The sequence below is a fragment of the Argentina silus genome (assembly GCF_951799395.1).
Source record: "Argentina silus genome assembly, chromosome: 3".
NCBI lineage: Eukaryota > Metazoa > Chordata > Actinopteri > Argentiniformes > Argentinidae > Argentina > Argentina silus.
The window spans coordinates 28,926,983-28,944,459 of NC_139657.1; the positions used below are offsets into that span (position 1 = coordinate 28,926,983).

General features: G+C 43.9%; 1 protein-coding gene across 1 annotated transcript; it reads left to right on the top strand.

The window, feature by feature from the left end:
- Window positions 1-1,174: 1,174 nt before the first annotated feature.
- Window positions 1,175-11,214, top strand: LOC310802279 (hyaluronidase-4-like; the record flags this gene model as incomplete). The annotated part of the gene is made up of 4 exons (XM_083666569.1): window positions 1,175-1,226; window positions 6,776-7,776; window positions 8,688-8,777; window positions 10,711-11,214. The coding sequence occupies exons 2-4, from the start codon at window positions 6,814-6,816 to the stop codon at window positions 11,212-11,214; spliced, it is 1,557 nt and encodes a 518-aa protein (XP_083522695.1). The 5' UTR covers window positions 1,175-1,226; window positions 6,776-6,813.
- Between the last annotated feature and the right edge of the window lie 6,263 nt (window positions 11,215-17,477).

Here is a 17,477-nt window from a genome sequence, read left to right on the forward strand (position 1 = left end):
CTTGCAAGGGGTTACAACAGGTTTCATTGGCTACCAATATAATAGATGTACACCTGGACAGAACTTTTCCTGGAATTAAAGCCACAATCGAAAAACAATAAAAAATCAGCTCTGCAACATAAAGCTGTGAGATGGGGTGAAGAAGTGTTACCCTTCACAAATATGAATATGAACAGAACTCTGAATGCCAGAACTGACAGTCTGTGACATTATCATGGGTATTTTAAACATATTTTGAAGCTATACAGTGTTTGTTTGTGTTCCTGTTGTTTGAAAACATTTAAGTAAAACAGCTTTATGATTTTGGTTATGATGGGGTTAGACAGTTGCCTCTCAAAATTTGTTCTGTAAAAATAGCTCCACTGCATATTTTGAAGAGACATAGGCCACAGTCCATGTGTACATTGACATACATGTTATATTTAAAGGATTTACAGGGAATGGTCTTTGGCCGATTTTGTTTGGAACGGCTGTTTTCTCATGAGTAAATGAGTGTGGTTAGCCATTGGAATCTCAATGCAAGCCAAGTTAAATCAGTTTGTGGAATGCAATATCATTCAATCAGGACAGTAACACAGTAAAAGAAACACATTGTCTGCATGCAATATGGCTTATAAAATGTTCTTTTCACTGTTCATGTATGGCTTGATATGTAAGGCGTCCCACACCATACACAACATGGCTGTGTACTGTTCATGACAGCAAACTTACTCACATGAAGGCCAAGAAGACCACACACACACACACACACACACACACACACACACACACACACACACACACACACACACACACACATTCCCTACATTGCCCTGGCTAATACTGATTGATGTGGATGAGTGTAAGACGTTACTGCTCCGCCACTCAGTCCAGAGAGGATCAAACTTACACGTTCAACTCAGTCAATGGGATTTAAGGTTATACCCTCCCTTCTCCCTCCCTACTCTAATCGCTGTGTTGTGGTGTTAGCTCCAGCTTGGTGGTGGTTTCTCCTCCCTCACAGGAAACTCTCTCTCTCTCTCTCTCTCTCTCTCTCTCTCTTTCTCTCTCTCCTTCTCTTCACAGTATATAAGTGGGTGGTGGGTGGATTGTATTTCAGACAGAGTCAAGGAATGCTGGAGCGTGGAACAGAAGGACAGGGGCATGCCCCTTGTATCTCCTCCCCCCACCCCCCACCCCCGTCCCCGGGATTGGCTGGTGTGTTGGTCGCCGTGCCGGAGCTACAGGTGAGCGATCAATCTGATTCGTCCAATTCCAACATGACATAACCCTACATACCTTATGAACTAAGCGTTTATCAGGAAAGCTCATCAGGTCTCAAACGTAAAGCAGTCATTGTTGTGCAGCAGTGGAACAGTTGTGACAGGGAGTCACTCACAACATTCTTAGATAACGCGGGTATTTTTAAACCGGCCACTAACAGCAGGAAGGGATGCCGTTGCATTGTAACACGGGAAAAGTTTTGTGTAGGGGGTGTCAGGCATGGAATGTTCACTCGGACTCTCCAACACCCAACACGTCAGTGGTGCCTTGACAGTTCTGGTTCACTACAACAGCTTTTTATGTTTTAACATGACTTTGTGCACAGTATGTTCCTACATTATGCTGAACATAAAGTCTAAGAGACATTTCAAAGATCAAAGGGGGAGGTTAGGGGTGGGAGCGATGTTGGCATGACAAGCATGTTTAACCACTGAATTAAAGTGCATTACAACTCCCTAGAAAACATCCATTCTGTTTAGGGGTGCAGATTTGCTTTCGCATTTGCCCTCCACATACAGTAGTTAATTAACCATGTAACAAGACGTCTTACTGTGGATTGAAAACCTTTGAGAATCAACAATGGCCTCTGAAGCGAGAGTTAGGTAGGCTAAATACCAGACAGGATTTAGGATCATGGCTAAAGCGCTTCTTTGGGATATTAGTGGCAGTAATACGATTTCCGCCCCCACACAAGCAGAGAGATAGGGCCCAATGTGGCACTGACAGCTTGTGTTGACAGTGTTTGGGCTGCTTCCTGATGAGAACAGTTCACCGTGGGGTAAAGGTACTGGCACAACTCTAAGACACAGTGTTAATCTCTGTGTTCCTGTATGTCATCCTCTGTCTTTCTCTCTCTCTCTTTCATGCTCACTCTTTTTCAGTATCACTTAAAATCTCTCTCTCAGAATAGGAATCAAAGCATGGTATATTTGTATGATTATGCAGAGACTGACACTGCAGAAATGTATTTGCAATTACAGTATCAAAACTATTCTAGAGACAATTTAAAAACATCTTTACAAAAGCAGTATTAGAGATGATCTCTCTCTCTCTCTTTCTCTCTCGCTCTCTCTCTCTTCCGTGTCTATCTATCTGACCCTGCCTTCTCTTTTCTCTCCCTTTCATTATTTTGTCTCTGTCGGGGAAAACTAAATTGCTGTGGTCAGCGCATCAAATCACCAAAAAGTACAGTCAACACACTTTCTCTGAGGTCATCCAGCTGTTTCTGCCATCTGAGAGGGAGCGATCCACCTCCAACAAAAACAAAATTCGCTCAGGATTTGTCAATTCTGTTCTCTCACTGGCTGTGGGTATGCCTGGTAATAGTAGTCCAAGAATGATGATTTGCATGTTCTAACATGAAAAGTTAGATTGAAAACAATGGGACAGAGAGGGATTCAGGGTTCTCAGTAGTCTAATGTGATGTTCGTCCCAGTTGCTCTGATTGAGTTGTCCTCTGTACAGTATTCTCATTGTTGTGAGTGCACCACTTACAATAGCATTGGTTAGACACCCCCCCCCACACACACACACACTTTCCTCCCTGAACAGCACACAGACAATGACCTTATGTCTGGCTTGAAGTTATAATTGTAGTGTTTTTACTGTGGGAAAAGTATAGTGTAAACAGGACACAGATGTAATGTATTGTTGATATCGAGATTTCTTTGGATTCTGGTGGTTCACATTCAGTTTTTTCAACAGTTATCTGTAGAATGTTATTGGACATCGGAAAAAGAGAATGGATTTACAGAATGCTATGAAGATAGGACACCTATACAGTATGTCTGTGGTTTTGAACACATCTGATATGTTCCATGGTTCAATCTTGAAATTGTTGTAACTGACTAAAACAGATACATTTCAGAAATGTTTGATGTTGGTCAGAATTGTTCCATAAAAACCACAGATATCAACAAACTCTTATCTTAATTGCTGCCAGCTAGGGTTGTAGGCTCAGGGCACAAAAGATAAATAATTCAATTCAACAGTCCGCCAAACTTACACACTCGCTCCAGTATACACAATCTGTGGTTACCTCCCCTTGGCAAAAGCATTTTTATGATGCAAGTCATATGGGCACAGAAGTATTGAATTAAATCAATGAAATATTAACTATCCTCTGTTAATACATTTCAAAGCTGTTTACACTGTGTTTGTCAAATGAGGTATGCCACTACAGCATTTTAATTATACTGTACCCATTGATATAATATGGAAGTATTACAGTATGCTTAAACAGTACAGAAAACTCCACCATGAACCTACATGGAATATACAGTTAACTCTATCCAGGCGTCTCAATGAAAAGCAAGAGACTGATTGCACAGGATGTGGTTCATCTCTCCCCTCTTTGTCATACACTAGACGCCAAAGCCTTAGAAAAAAAGGGGCTTCCAGCTTTTAGCAAGGCATTTTCCACTCAATAACATAACCACAGAGGGATTCCTCTGTTGTCTTTCACCCCCCTTCTCCATTTTCCATAAATTACACACACACATACACACACACACACACACACACACACACACACACACACACACACATCAGAAACCCTGTTCAACTTTCTGATTCTGGGACTAAAGTCAACGTATATTGTTATTATCTCTATGGTTACTGGTGATTGGTTCCATAAGTGTGGTGTGCCTACTCTCTCTAGGAGAGTCTGTGTGTCTGGAAGCATACCCCCACCCCCCTCCCTTCCTCCCTCATCCCTCCCTTCCTCCCCCATCTTAACCCCCAGTCTTCTTGGAGACAGAATCAGGAGTCTGCATTGATTCCCCAGCAAGGTTTCAGACATCATTTAGAGAAGGTTTGAGGAAGTGGTATCCCTCATCAGCTGAAAAGGAAAGTTGTCCTTACCATGCAGTCTATGTACTGCAGAATAACTGTAGCCCAGGCTGTCTTTGATTTTACAAAACAATACTTCAGTCAATTCAGAAGAAGTAAATAAAACCATAAAATATTGATGGCAAGGCAACAGACGTAAAAGTGCATGAAATAAAAAAGGAATGGGGGACTTTGATGACGTTGTAACTATTTTTCTAGATGAAAAAACATTGATGTTACAGTAATGGAAGATTTACATGTTGGAGTCATATATGAGATATACTGTCCTTTCATCTTATTCCTGGCTTGAGACCCAGACTCAGAGACCCTTGAGACCCAAGACTTCAGTTAAGTCAACGTCTATTCGTAGCAATGCTCATTGGAAGCAAGTACAAATGTTTACAAGGGTACCTTGGAAGAAGCATAGAAACATGCCGTCTGTAGTGAAAAAGCTGTAGGCAGAAGCATCTGGCAAAGGAGTCTATGATTATGGCTTTATGGGCATCCTTCTGGTTAAAGTATGGCTAGATGTCGACAGGGTATGATCAGTCTTGGTTTTGGTCACATCCCTGGGTGTCAACTGAGATCCTGTCTATGATCTCTGACCTGAAGGCATCATGGCAACAAGCCAAGACTCTGATCTATTCATGGCTTCAACACTTGAAATGTCTGTGTCTGTATTTCTTTTATGTTGCTGCTGCACATTTTGCTGGGAATTCAAGCAAATAGAAACAGTCCAACTCTTTGGCTTCCTTATTCACTCACTCATCAACTCACCAGCATCAGAAAGTCCAACACTTGATATTCCAATGACTTATTTTACTTTCACCTATTATTATTATTATTATTATTATTATTATTATTATTATTATTATTATTATTATTATTATTAGTGGGCTTGAATTATTTTACTTTCACATATTATTATTATTATTATTATTATTATTATTATTATTATTATTATTATTATTATTATTATTATTATTATGCCTGCTACCGTAATTTCCGGACTATAAGCCGCTACTTTTTTCCCACGCTTTGAACCTCGCGGCTTAAACAATGACGCGGCTAATTTATGGATTTTTCCCGCTTTCACAAGCTTCATGCCGCCAAAAAACTGAGCAAAAAACACATTATGTGACGGTGCTCAGTTTTTTGGCGGCATGAAGCTTTCATTAGACCAATGAAATTGCCGAACGGGTTAAGGTGAAACAATGTAACTGTTTAGATTAAATCGTGCGCGCTCAAACTTCCCATCATTCTGATTACGGTAGTCATTTTGAAAGCCAAAACAATCGCCACCGCAATGAAGTTTGAGGATTTTAGAGGTGGACCATCGTGGTGTCTCAGATTTATGAGACGTAAAGGCCTGTCCATCAGAGAACTCTACTGTGACCTCCTCCCATACAGCCAAGAACCTTGGGGTGATCCTGATAGAGAAGTCTTGGAGAGGGCAGGCTTTCCCTGGGAGGAAGAGGCTCAGTCTTGTTAAGGTTGAGCTTGAGGTGGTGGGCTGACATCCAAGCAGAAATGTCTGCAAGACACACAGAGACACGTGTTGCCACCTGCGAGTCAGAAGGGGGGAAAGACAGAAAGAGTTGAGTGTCATCTGCGTAGCTGTGGTAGGAGAAACCATGTGAGGAAATTACAGAGCCAAGAGATTTGGTATAGAGGGAGAACAGTAAGGGCCCTAGGACAGAGCCCTGGGAGACCCCAGTGGTGAGGGCTCATGGAGAGGACAGCGACATGTCACCTGTTAAGAGCGATCGGCCAGGTAGGATGCAAACCAGGATAGTGCAGTTTGTCAGAGATGTCAGAGCCAGAGAATTCTGAGAGGGTGGAGAGAAGGACCGGGTGGTTTACTCTGTGGAATACAGCGGACAGGTCCAGAAGAATGAGAACAGAGGAGAGGGAGGAACCTCGAGCAGAGTGGAGGGCCTCCGTGACAGCAAGGAGAGCAGTCTCAGTAGAGTGCCCAGCCTTAAAGCCGGATTGGTGCGATTGTTTTGAAGGAGGTATAAAGACAGTTGGTTAGAGACAGCACGTTCAAGGGTGTTAGATAAGAAGGAGAGAAGGGATACCGGTCTGTAGTTATGGACAGCAGACGGGTCAAGAGTTGGTTTCTTGAGAAGAGGGAGAGGGGATAGGATCGAGGGGGCAGGTGCTTGCCCGCTTGGATGTGACCAGTTTTAGAACATCATCAGGGAGAGGGGGGAAAAATCTGATAAACCAGAGACCGGGTGTAGCACAGTGGGTTTGGGAGGAGAGGTAGCAGTGTTGGTGAGAGGTAGAGGGAAAGAACTGACATCAACCTTCTTTTCAAAGTAAGTGACAAAGTCAACGGCAGACAGGGAGGGGGAGGAGGTGAGTTGAGGAGTGAAGAAAATGTGGAGAACAGTTTCCTTGGGTCAGAGGCAGAGGATTGAATTTTGGAATGGTAGTAAGAAGCTTTAGCAGCTGATGCAGATAAGGTGTAGTTGAGGAGGAGAGAGAGATAAGGGTCTAGGTCATCAGGGAGGCTAGTTTTTCTCCATTTCCTCTCAGCTGCCCGGAGCCCTATTCTACAAGCTTGCAGGATTTCTGACATACACTATCCCCTTTCTAATCTAGTATTGTATATACTCTGCCTCTCTCACACTCACTCTCTCTCTCTCTCTCTCTCTCTCTCTCTGTAACTCTCCAGGATGATTGACCTCTCCTTCAATTGACCCGAGCCCCAGGATGCCTGCGGTGCCCATCGGCAGTGGTGCAACCCCTCACAACGCCGTCCCCGTGGCCTGCGCCCTCACCTGCTCCTGGCTCCTGCTCCTCTTCCACGCCGCCTTCGGTCAGAAGCCCGCTAAGCTGCCCCTGGTGGGCCGCAAACCCTTCGTTGCCGCGTGGAACGTCCCGCTGGACATGTGCGCCATCAAGTACAAAGTCAACACCAACCTTGACCGCCTCTTCCACATCAGTGGCAGCCCCCGGGCTGTCCGCACAGGCCAGAATGTCACCATCTTCTACGCCAACCGGCTAGGCCGCTACCCCTTCTATACAGAGCAGGGCGCCCCCATCAATGGTGGCCTGCCGCAGAACTGCAGCCTGGAGGACCACCTCTTCAAGGCCTACCAGGACATTGGCCACTACCTCCCCTCTGAGGACTTCCGTGGCCTGGCCGTCATCGACTGGGAGTACTGGCGCCCCCAGTGGAGCCGCAACTGGCACAAGAAGGATATCTACCGACGCAAGTCGCGGGAGCTGATCTTGCGGGCGTATGTGAACGTGACGGCGGCGCAAGTCGAGGAGCTTGCACGCCGCCGATTCGAGAAGAGCGCCCAGGCGTTTATGCAGAGGACGATAGAGCTAGGGACACGCCTTCGCCCCAATGGACTCTGGGGCTTCTACCTCTATCCAGACTGCCACAATTACAACCTGCACGAGCACAACTACACAGGCTCCTGCCCTCTGCTGGAGACCCTACGCAATGACGACTTGCTCTGGTTGTGGAATAGCAGTACAGCACTGTTCCCCTCAGTAGCGATTAGGAAGAGCCAGATGAACAGTGTAAGCAACCTCCACTTCTCCCAGTACAGGGTGCTGGAGTCTCTTAGGATAGGCTCCCTTACCTCGCTGGAGTATGAGTTGCCCACGTATGTGTATCTAAGACTGGGCTACAGGGACGAGGCCATGGCCTTCCTCACCACGGTAAGACCACAACAGCACTGGCCTGAAAACTGCTCAGAAAAGGCTTGAATCAGTCATCAACTCTTGTCCTAGAGAGCTACAAGGTCTCTAGTTCAGTACTAACACATGTCATTGAACTAATCAACTAATGGTCACACTTTACATTAAGTTGTATTAACTCTGTACACTAGTAACAATATTGTATTAACATGCCAATGTCCAAACATGAACAAATGTGATTTGTAATTCACTAATGGAAAGGTTCACGTTACTGGCCCATACTAGAACAATGTTGCTTCCAAATTAGAAACTTTGTAGACATGCCTAGTGGGTTGGCAATCGTGCTCTTGAAATAAAGCACTAGACCTGGTTCGAAAAGTATTGGAAATACTTTCTAATACCTTGAGCGTTTGCTTGCACCTGCATGGAGTGCCAGATGGGCGGGGGGTGCACTTATGGGACTATTCCATTGGTTCCATTGTGTCAGGCAAACTCAGTCATGCACAGCGAAGTAATTGAAATACTTTTTGAACCCAGGTCTGGCATTCACAAACCCTACTGTACTGTAAAGCATCAGCTGTGTCTGGGCAATCCAACCTTTCTGCAAGATATCATCAGCACCACCTTGTGGATGCAGAGAACAGTTAACCCTCAATAAATCTTGCAAGAGCAAAGCAATGTGGCAAAAGACATCCTCGAAATGCAGATTATTTGGCAATTTAGAAGCAAGGAGTTAAAATGATGATAGATTTCCAAATAGATAAAAGCAAGGTGTTTTGAATTAAATGGTGGCCACATTCCAACTATTATGATTGGAGTATTACATGTATTACAATTGCTTGTTGCCCTTAATCTTGCCCCGATCACTAATATTTTGTTCATACTGTATGTATCACTTCCAATTGTTGTATCTGCTTATGTTTTGGTTACAGAAAGACTTGATCCACACCATTGGGGAAAGTGCTGCTCTGGGTGCTGCTGGTTTTGTGATCTGGGGAGACCTCAACCTCACCTCCTCCAGAGTGAGTCACATCTCCATATGGATAGTTTGTGGGGGGAAAAAAGGCAATATATACGTGCCATCTAACCTTGATGACATTCCGCTTCGCCTTTTAGGAAACAATGTATAAAATATAGGTTAATTCGATTTGCCGATGCATAGACATGCGCTGTTTTTACAACCATGGACAGCGTCATCTGTGTTCTCTGAACTCCAATAAGCTTAATTTCGCTTTTCGCCGTTTTCGCACCTTCAAAATAAAAGCGCTAGTTAAGAGGTCAATGGCAAGTGATGGGATCACAATATTTTCTCTTATTTTTGCTGCAATAATGACAAATTACCCAACAGAAAGTATGTACAATTTTGAAAAAGTAATTTTGATCTTTACAATTTACATATTGGAGCAATTACATGTAATTTTATTTATTTATGCCTATTATATTTCTATAAACTGGACTGTACAGAAATATTTTTCATCATTTCAATTAATCTCTGGTACCAGTCTACTGTGCAACAGTTCCAGAATGCAGATCAGGTGAGTTTGAGTCTAAAACGATGTCTTAGCAAATGTTACTGGCTCTTTACTGGGGCAAAAGTTCAAAGTGCTTTAGATGAACTTCATAGGGCACATACAATGGACTATACTGAAATATTTGTAAATCATTTCAATTCAGCTCTAGTACCACTCGACTTGGCAACACTTCTAGAATGCAGATCAGGTGAGTTTGTCAGTTAAAAGTGTGTTGTCTAGATTGCACAGGGAACACACAATGGACAGTAAAGGACCAATAATACTTTGTATGACAACCCTCATGGTTGAAACTCAAGTGTTATTGAGTAGATTGGTAGTAAAAGTCATATTTAGCTTTGGAATATTATTTGTGTACAGTCCATTATACGTATGTGCCATATGTAACATTACATGTAACTGCACAAATATGTACATTATAATGATCAAAATAACTTTTTTGAAATTGTACATACTTTCTGTTACGTAATATTTCCTTAATTCATGAAATATTATTATATTTCTATTAAATATTGTAATCCCATCACTTTACAGTGATCTATTACTTTGCGCTTTTATTTTGAAGTCACGAAAACGAAACCGGAAGTCTTATTGTAGGAATGTGCCGTTCAGAGAACAGCTCTGTATAAGAAGGGTGAGGAGATGTTGCTGGACCAGACACACCCTCTTAGCAGCGAGTATGAGCTATTACCATCTGGACGTAGGCATAGGTCCTCTCACGACCAAAAGAGCCCTTAACAGCTTTGTGCCAACATCAATAAGACTTTTAAATGAGCACTGATTGAACATTGTACTTTGTATTTATCATGTAAACTGTATCTGTGTTTGTAATGTGTTGTATATACAGTAAAGCTGTTATGTATGTATTGTGTAAACAAAGTCAATCTATCTATTTATCTTTACATTCTGTAGATGGGGCAGACCATAGTTACCGTAGTTGACAATCGTCAACAAAATGTTAAGACAAAATGAAGACAAATGATAACCTAGAGGCTTACTCTAATTGTGGATAATATTAGCACTGACTGCATTTCAAGAATGAGTCATGTAAAATGTCACAATTATAGTATATTGTTGTGTATCATGTATCGACAGGCCTTAGGCTTTGGAATAACGGCAGATTAGTTCAAAGGTTCATATTATGCTCAGTTTTTAGTTTTGTCTTTCTTCAAGACAGAACTCATACAGTATGTCATACAACAATGTGCCATACTCTTTGTTTTTGTAATGCTAATTCTGGGGTTTGAATTATGTGTTGCCAATTGGGGGTATCAGATTATCTGATAGACTAGCAATGAAACTTTAAATTTCAAAAGCTGTATGTTCTTATGTAAGTACCCTGGTTTATTATAGTGCCCAACAAATTTAGCACCCCTATGATGTGACGCCTGGCTGACTCCCCATTCTCTCCATCTCCCATCCCCAGCACAACTGCACCAAGGTGAAATCCTTCCTCAGCCATCGCCTGGGCCAGTACATCACCAACGTGACGCACGCTGCCGAGGTCTGCAGCGACTTCCTGTGCCAGACCAACGGCCGCTGCGTCCGCAGGGACCCCCGTGCCCAGCACTACTTCCACCTGAGCGGGGATAGCTACCACATCCAGCCCTTGGGCGACAGCGACTTTGTGGTCACCGGGTGGCACTCGCAACACGAGCTCCAGCTCTTGGCCGAAAGGTTTCGCTGCCACTGCTACGAGGGGTACGCCGGGGAGAAGTGTGATAGTCTGAACAAGGTGGAAGTGGAGGAAAAGACAGAGGAGGGGGGAGAGGTGGATGTGGGGAAAGGAGGGGAGGAAGAAGGGAGAGAGGAGGAAGAGGGCCGAGAGAAGGAGTACAAGGAGAGCTCCGCTCCACAAACTGGGAGCGCCTTTGGATTGGTGGTGTTGCTTCTCATACTGAACTTATTGGTTGTGGTGGCGGTGGTATGATCATGGCACTTTAGGTGGGCTGGGTTTTTGGTAATATGGGAGACAGAGCTTGAAGTCACTGTTATGTGTAATGCTGTTGTGTGAGAGTCCCTCATAAGAGCTTACAATACCTTTATAAGCAATGTACTTTCATAAACACTGCAGAAACATTCACCAACATACAGTGCTCTCCATACTGTATGTATTGAAATGAGGAAGCATTTTGTGTTCTTTTAGGTCTATACTCCAACAGTTTGGATTTGAAATCAAACAATTACTATGGGGTCAAAGTAGAGATTCTCAGCTTTTTTCCTTTGCATGCAATAACTGCCTGAAGTCTGCGACCCACTGACCCCACCAGATGCTAGGTATGTTCTCTGGTGATACTCTGCCAGGCCTGTACTGCAGCCATCTTCAGTTGTTTGTTTTGAGGTCTTTTTGCCTTAACTTCCCTCTTCAGCAAATGAAATACATGCTCCATTGGATTTAAATCTGGAGATTGACTTGGCTCTAGAACTTTCCACTTTTTGGCCCTGAAAAACTCCCTAGTTGTTATGGTAGTAAGTTTGGGGTCATTGTGTTGCTGTATGATGAAGTGCCGTCCAATGCATTTGCCTTTGCCCGTACTTCAGCAGACGAGATGTTTCTGTACACTTCAGAATTCATCCTGCTGCTGCCGTCAGCAGTTACATCATCAATGAAGACAAGTGAGCCAGTTCCAGTGGAAGCCATACATACCAAAGCCATAACACCCCCTCCATCATATTTCACTGATGAGGTGGTATGCCAGGGATTTTGGCCAGTTCCTTTTTTTCTCCACACTTCACACTTTTTGCCATCCTTCTGGAACATGTTAATCCTTGTCTCATCACAAGACTTTTTTTTTCTCCAGAACCCTGCAGGCTCTTTTAGGTACTTTTCAGCAAACTGTAACCTGGCTATCTGTTTTCTATTGCTAACTAGTGGTTTGCACCTTGCAGTGTAGCTTCTGTAGTTCTGCGGATGGTAGTCTCTGACACATTCATGCCTACCTCCTGGAGAGTGTTCCTGATCTGTGGGACATATCGCTTTGGGGGTTTTCTTAATTATGGTGAGCATTCTTCGGTCATCCACTGTAGAAGCCTACCAGGCCATTTGCGATTGCTGAGCTCACCAGTGTTTCTCTTCTTTTGGATGAATGTCCAAACTGTAGATGTTGGCAAGCCTAAGGTTTTGGCTATGTTTATGATAGTTTATTTTAGATTTCTCAGCTCAATATTGGTGTCCTTGACTTGCATTGACAATTATTTGGTCTTCATGTTGACAGACACCAGTAGCAGACTCCAAAGGAAAAAGTAAAGGCTAGAATCAGTACTAGACATTGACAGTTCTCTTATGGCTGCACAAATGATGTGACGGAACACACCTAACCTGACTAACCAGAAACACCTGTCAAGCCAATTTTCCAATACTACTAGTCCCCTGAAATAGGGGACTATGTATAAAAGGGGTTGTAATTTCTAAATGGTGAAAAAAACATTTAATTAAAGCTGATTATCTCAACTTTAATCTCATCTACTTTAACCTCACCTTGTTTGATTTACAATCCACACTGTTGGAGTATAGAGCTAAAAGAAGAAGACAAAATGCTTCCTCTTTCCAATACTTATATTTTTTTATGTTATGCTTATGATTACATCATGCATTACTTATGAATGTCGTATGAAGTTCCTTTGCAGGGCTTTTGTATGTAGGTGTTGCCTTTGGATGATTAACACTTGAATCCTCTGTCCTATAGCTTACTTTATACCGCCACAAGACCAATTGAAGCAATTGGACCAATGGGCTATTTTTTCTGACATAGGTAATTTTGCCTTTAGGCATGCACTGCCCCCTTGACCAGCAACAGCATTTATCAACTGCAAGCAGAGGTAACATTGCAGCCCTAGCTATTGAAATATACTGTAAGCACTGACAATGACATGATATGGCTTATACAGTACCATGGCCTCTTGCCCCAGTCTCACCAAATATTGTTCAGTTATACAGTACTTAGCAATAACAATGTAGCAATAACAATGTTTTACATTAAGTGTTTATTTTTTATAATCATGCTATACCATTGAATACAAAAACATCATGCAACTTGACTAATAATATGACTTGACACAGTACTGTCGATAGGCCTATAGGAACATTATGTATAGAACATGGGTGGTGTGAGGTGTCACCATTTGCTCCTTTCCCACACCCTTTCAGCAAAAGTTGGTGAACAACCAAAGCTATGTTTAGACTGAATATGTCATCGACTCAGAGGTGTACATGGTATGTTCAAAAAGGACCAAAGCCTTATAACTCGGATAAGCTCAGATAGGCAGTGATAACACTCGCCAGCATTTTAAAAGGTATGTATCTCAGAACCTTCTGCTATTGCGCCTCAATAGTACCATAGTACCAACTTCTCAATTCTACCTACTGCAGTAAGTCTGATGTTGTACTGAAGTTATTTTCTTTTTGAAGTGTCTATCTTCCAACCAGGTAACTCTCAAGACTGTGTGAAACTGTATTAAGACATGTTTGTGTAAAACCATTTTTGTATACAGTAATACTTGACTTTAATACCGTTATGTTATTGGTTGCAGATGGACTGTTCACAAGTTCACTGACAAAGAAAAAGGAAAATCATTATAAGAGGATATGATAAGGGTGTGTTACCATAACTTCCTTGGTTTATTACCAGGGCAGTGCTGCCTGGATAGTTTAAGACTGAACCCAGTGGCAATGAAAATATGTCAGGGTCTAACTCAGGTGTAATTGGATCACCTGCAGTTTAATCTTGCTTGCAATGTACCAATTCAGGTACAGTAATGGCGAAGGGATATGTTCCCCTAGCTTCTGCAACAAATTAGAGCCAGGCATTCAAGGTTTACGATCGTGCCGAAATCAAGCGTGCCAGGAAATCACGAGCGCACATGCTGTGTTTCTAGATTACATCAATATGTCAATAACATTTCCACATCCATGCCAATATTGAGCAACATGCTTTGTTATGTTAGGCTATGTGATATTTTAATTTGTAGTGACTATTATTCAATATGTAGCTGAATGTATAATGGCCTTGTTTTGCACACAATAAATGTAGGTTCATTAGGACTCTGACACCCGTGATCTGTGATCATCTGAAATCTTCATTCTTGCAATGCACTCACACATCTCTGCTGTTAGAAATGCAGTGATTATAAATATGATATAAGGTTTCTGATAAGCATACAGTAGGCTTCAGCTCAAACTCTTCTGGGAAAACACAAAACAGCTGTTATGAACGGAGTTGTGACCTGTAGCAAGCAACCAATGTATTTCCCACATACTCATATTCTTTCAATATATATATATTTGTTAAGTCGACTCATCATATAGGCCAACACGTCGAGAAATCCACAGCTGTCCCTTTTGAATGAATTGTATGATAACCAAGTAAACCAGGCTTATCTTGTAGACTACACCTTTATTTTATAGGCCATTTAGCTGACGATTTTATCCAAAGCAACTTACATTGCAATGAGTACATACATTTTTCAGCATATATGTTCAAATTACATTTCCAACTTGCATCAAAAGGAACATTTCTTGATCGGATGTGTATGCATGGAATGATAATTAAGTGTGGTGTGTACTCAGGCAGCTATACTGTAAACGGCTTGGCTTGAAACACTTCATAAAACAGTTTGGGGTTGGAACCTGGGAACAAGCTTTGATCCTTCCGCACATGAACTAGATCTACTTGGACAGGTGTCAGACATTGAATTGAGCAGCAGCATACTCTGCAGCATACTCTGTTTAACTAATCTCAAGCCCTTATCTTCATTGCAAGTGGGATAAATTGTTACCAGGCTGTTACCGAAACTTCTATTCCAAGGAAGTTACCGCTATGTAGCCGCTAACATGCTAAGGATGGGCTAGATGGGCTATGGTCACTTGGGACATGCTGCCAGAGCTCTGAATACAGTCATCATGCTACAAGCATACCAGGCACATCTCCTGGGAGACCACCAGGCGATATCCGACAACCAGGATACCGTTGTGATGCTGGAAGAGGCCTGAATTACCACATACCTCATTCTTCACCTCTCTCACTGCTCTGTTTTAGGTTTCGGATGGAGCATGAGCCCATCAGTGCTGGCACTGCTGGCCCAGTGACTCAATCTTGTCACCCAGATGCGGAAAGACAGGTATTTATTACCTGAAAGGGGGGCAGGACTTCCTACCAAACACTGGCAGCCGTCAAGGCTTGTGAAAGGTTGTGAAAGGTCTTCAGCTGGTCTCACAACAGACTCCATTAGCAAACAACAGACTCTGCATCCCGAGGCAGCCTTCATTGTCGCGGGTGACTTCAATCACTCCAACTTAAAGACTGTACTGCCCAAATTCCACCGAAATGTCTCATGCCCCACCAGAGGAGACAGGACATTGGACCAAGTATACACCAGCATGGCTGATGCGTACAAAGCCGTTCCCCTACCCCACCTAGGTCAATCAGACCACCTCTCATTGTTCCTACTGCCCAAGTACTCAGCACTCATCAAACGAGTGAAACCTACAGTGAGGACAGTCAAGGTCTGGCCAGAGGGAGCTGACTCAGCGCTCCAGCAGCGTTTTGGAAACACTGACTGGGGTGTGTTTGCCACTCAGGCCACCCATGACTCCCACACGGACATTAATTCATATGCCTCATCTGTTTTGGACTACATCAATTCCAATATCAGCAGTGTCACCACACTCAAGCGGATCACCACTTTCCCTAATCAGAAGCCATGGATGAACAGTGAGGTCCGACTCCTGCTGAAGGCACGCGACATTGCCTTCAGATCAGGGGATGCTCGGGCCTATAGCTCATCCAGGGCTAATCTGCAGAGGGGCATCAAAAAGGCCAAGCACAACCACAAGCTGAGGATAGAGGATCACTTCAGAAACAACTCTGACCCCCGACGCATGTGGCAGGGCATCCAGGCCATCACTGACTACAAACCAACTAACACCTCACCCCTCTCCGTTGACGCCTCCCTCCCTGATGAGCTGAACCACTTCTACGGCCGCTTTGACAGGGACAACAAGGAGGTGGCCATCAAGGCTGTGCTCCCTGCGGATCACCAGCCCCTCACTCTATCTCCCACCGACGTGTGTGCGGCACTGAGCAGGACTAACGCACGCAAGGCTGCTGGTCCTGATGGGATCCCCGGACGCGTCCTCAGGGCCTGCGCTGTGCAGCTGACTAAGGTTTGGACTGACATATTCAACCTGTCCCTAGCCCAAGCAGCTGTCCCCGCGTGCTTCAAAACCACCTCCATCGTGCCGGTGCCAAAACACTCCACTGCAACGAGCTTAAATGACTTCCGACCAGTGGCACTCACGCCCATCATCATGAAGTGCTTCGAGAGGCTGGTCTTAGCTCAACTCAAGACCTGCCTACCACCCACACTGGACCCCTTTCAATTCGCCTACCGGCAGAACAGGAGTACAGAGGATGCCATTTCAACGGCACTTCACTCCGCCCTGTCCCACCTCGACAAGACTAACTCTTATGTGAGAATGCTGTTTATTGACTTCAGCTCAGCATTCAACACCATCATCCCCTCCAAACTGATCTCCAAACTCAGGCAACTGGGCATCAACCCCTCCCTCTGCAACTGGATTCTAGACTTCCTGACCAACAGGCCGCAGTCTGTTAGGCTTCACAACCACACCTCCTCAACCCTCACCCTGAACACCGGCGTTCCACAAGGCTGTGTGCTGAGCCCCCTCCTTTACTCCCTCTTCACCTACGACTGCACACCTGTACATGGCTCAAACACCATTGTTAAGTTTGCAGACGACACAACGGTGATCAGTCTCATCAGCAACAACGATGAGTCGGCCTACAGGGAGGAGGTCCAGCACCTAACAGTGTGGTGCAACGACAATAACCTGGCTCTCAACACCAAGAAGACCAAAGAACTCATTGTGGACTTCAGGAAGTCTAAAGCTGGCGCACACACCCCCATCCTCATCAACGGGACTGAGGTGGAGCGAGTCACCAGCTTCAAGTTTCTGGGTGTCCACATCTCTGAGGACCTCTCCTGGACCCTCAACACCTCCACCCTGATAAAGAAGGCTCACCAGCGTCTCTTCTTCCTGAGGAGACTAAAGAAGGTCCATCTATCTCCTCAGATCCTGGTGAACTTCTACCGCTGCACCATCGAGAGTATCCTTACCAACTGTGTCACAGTATGGTATGGCAACTGCTCGGCATCGGACTGGAAAGCACTGCA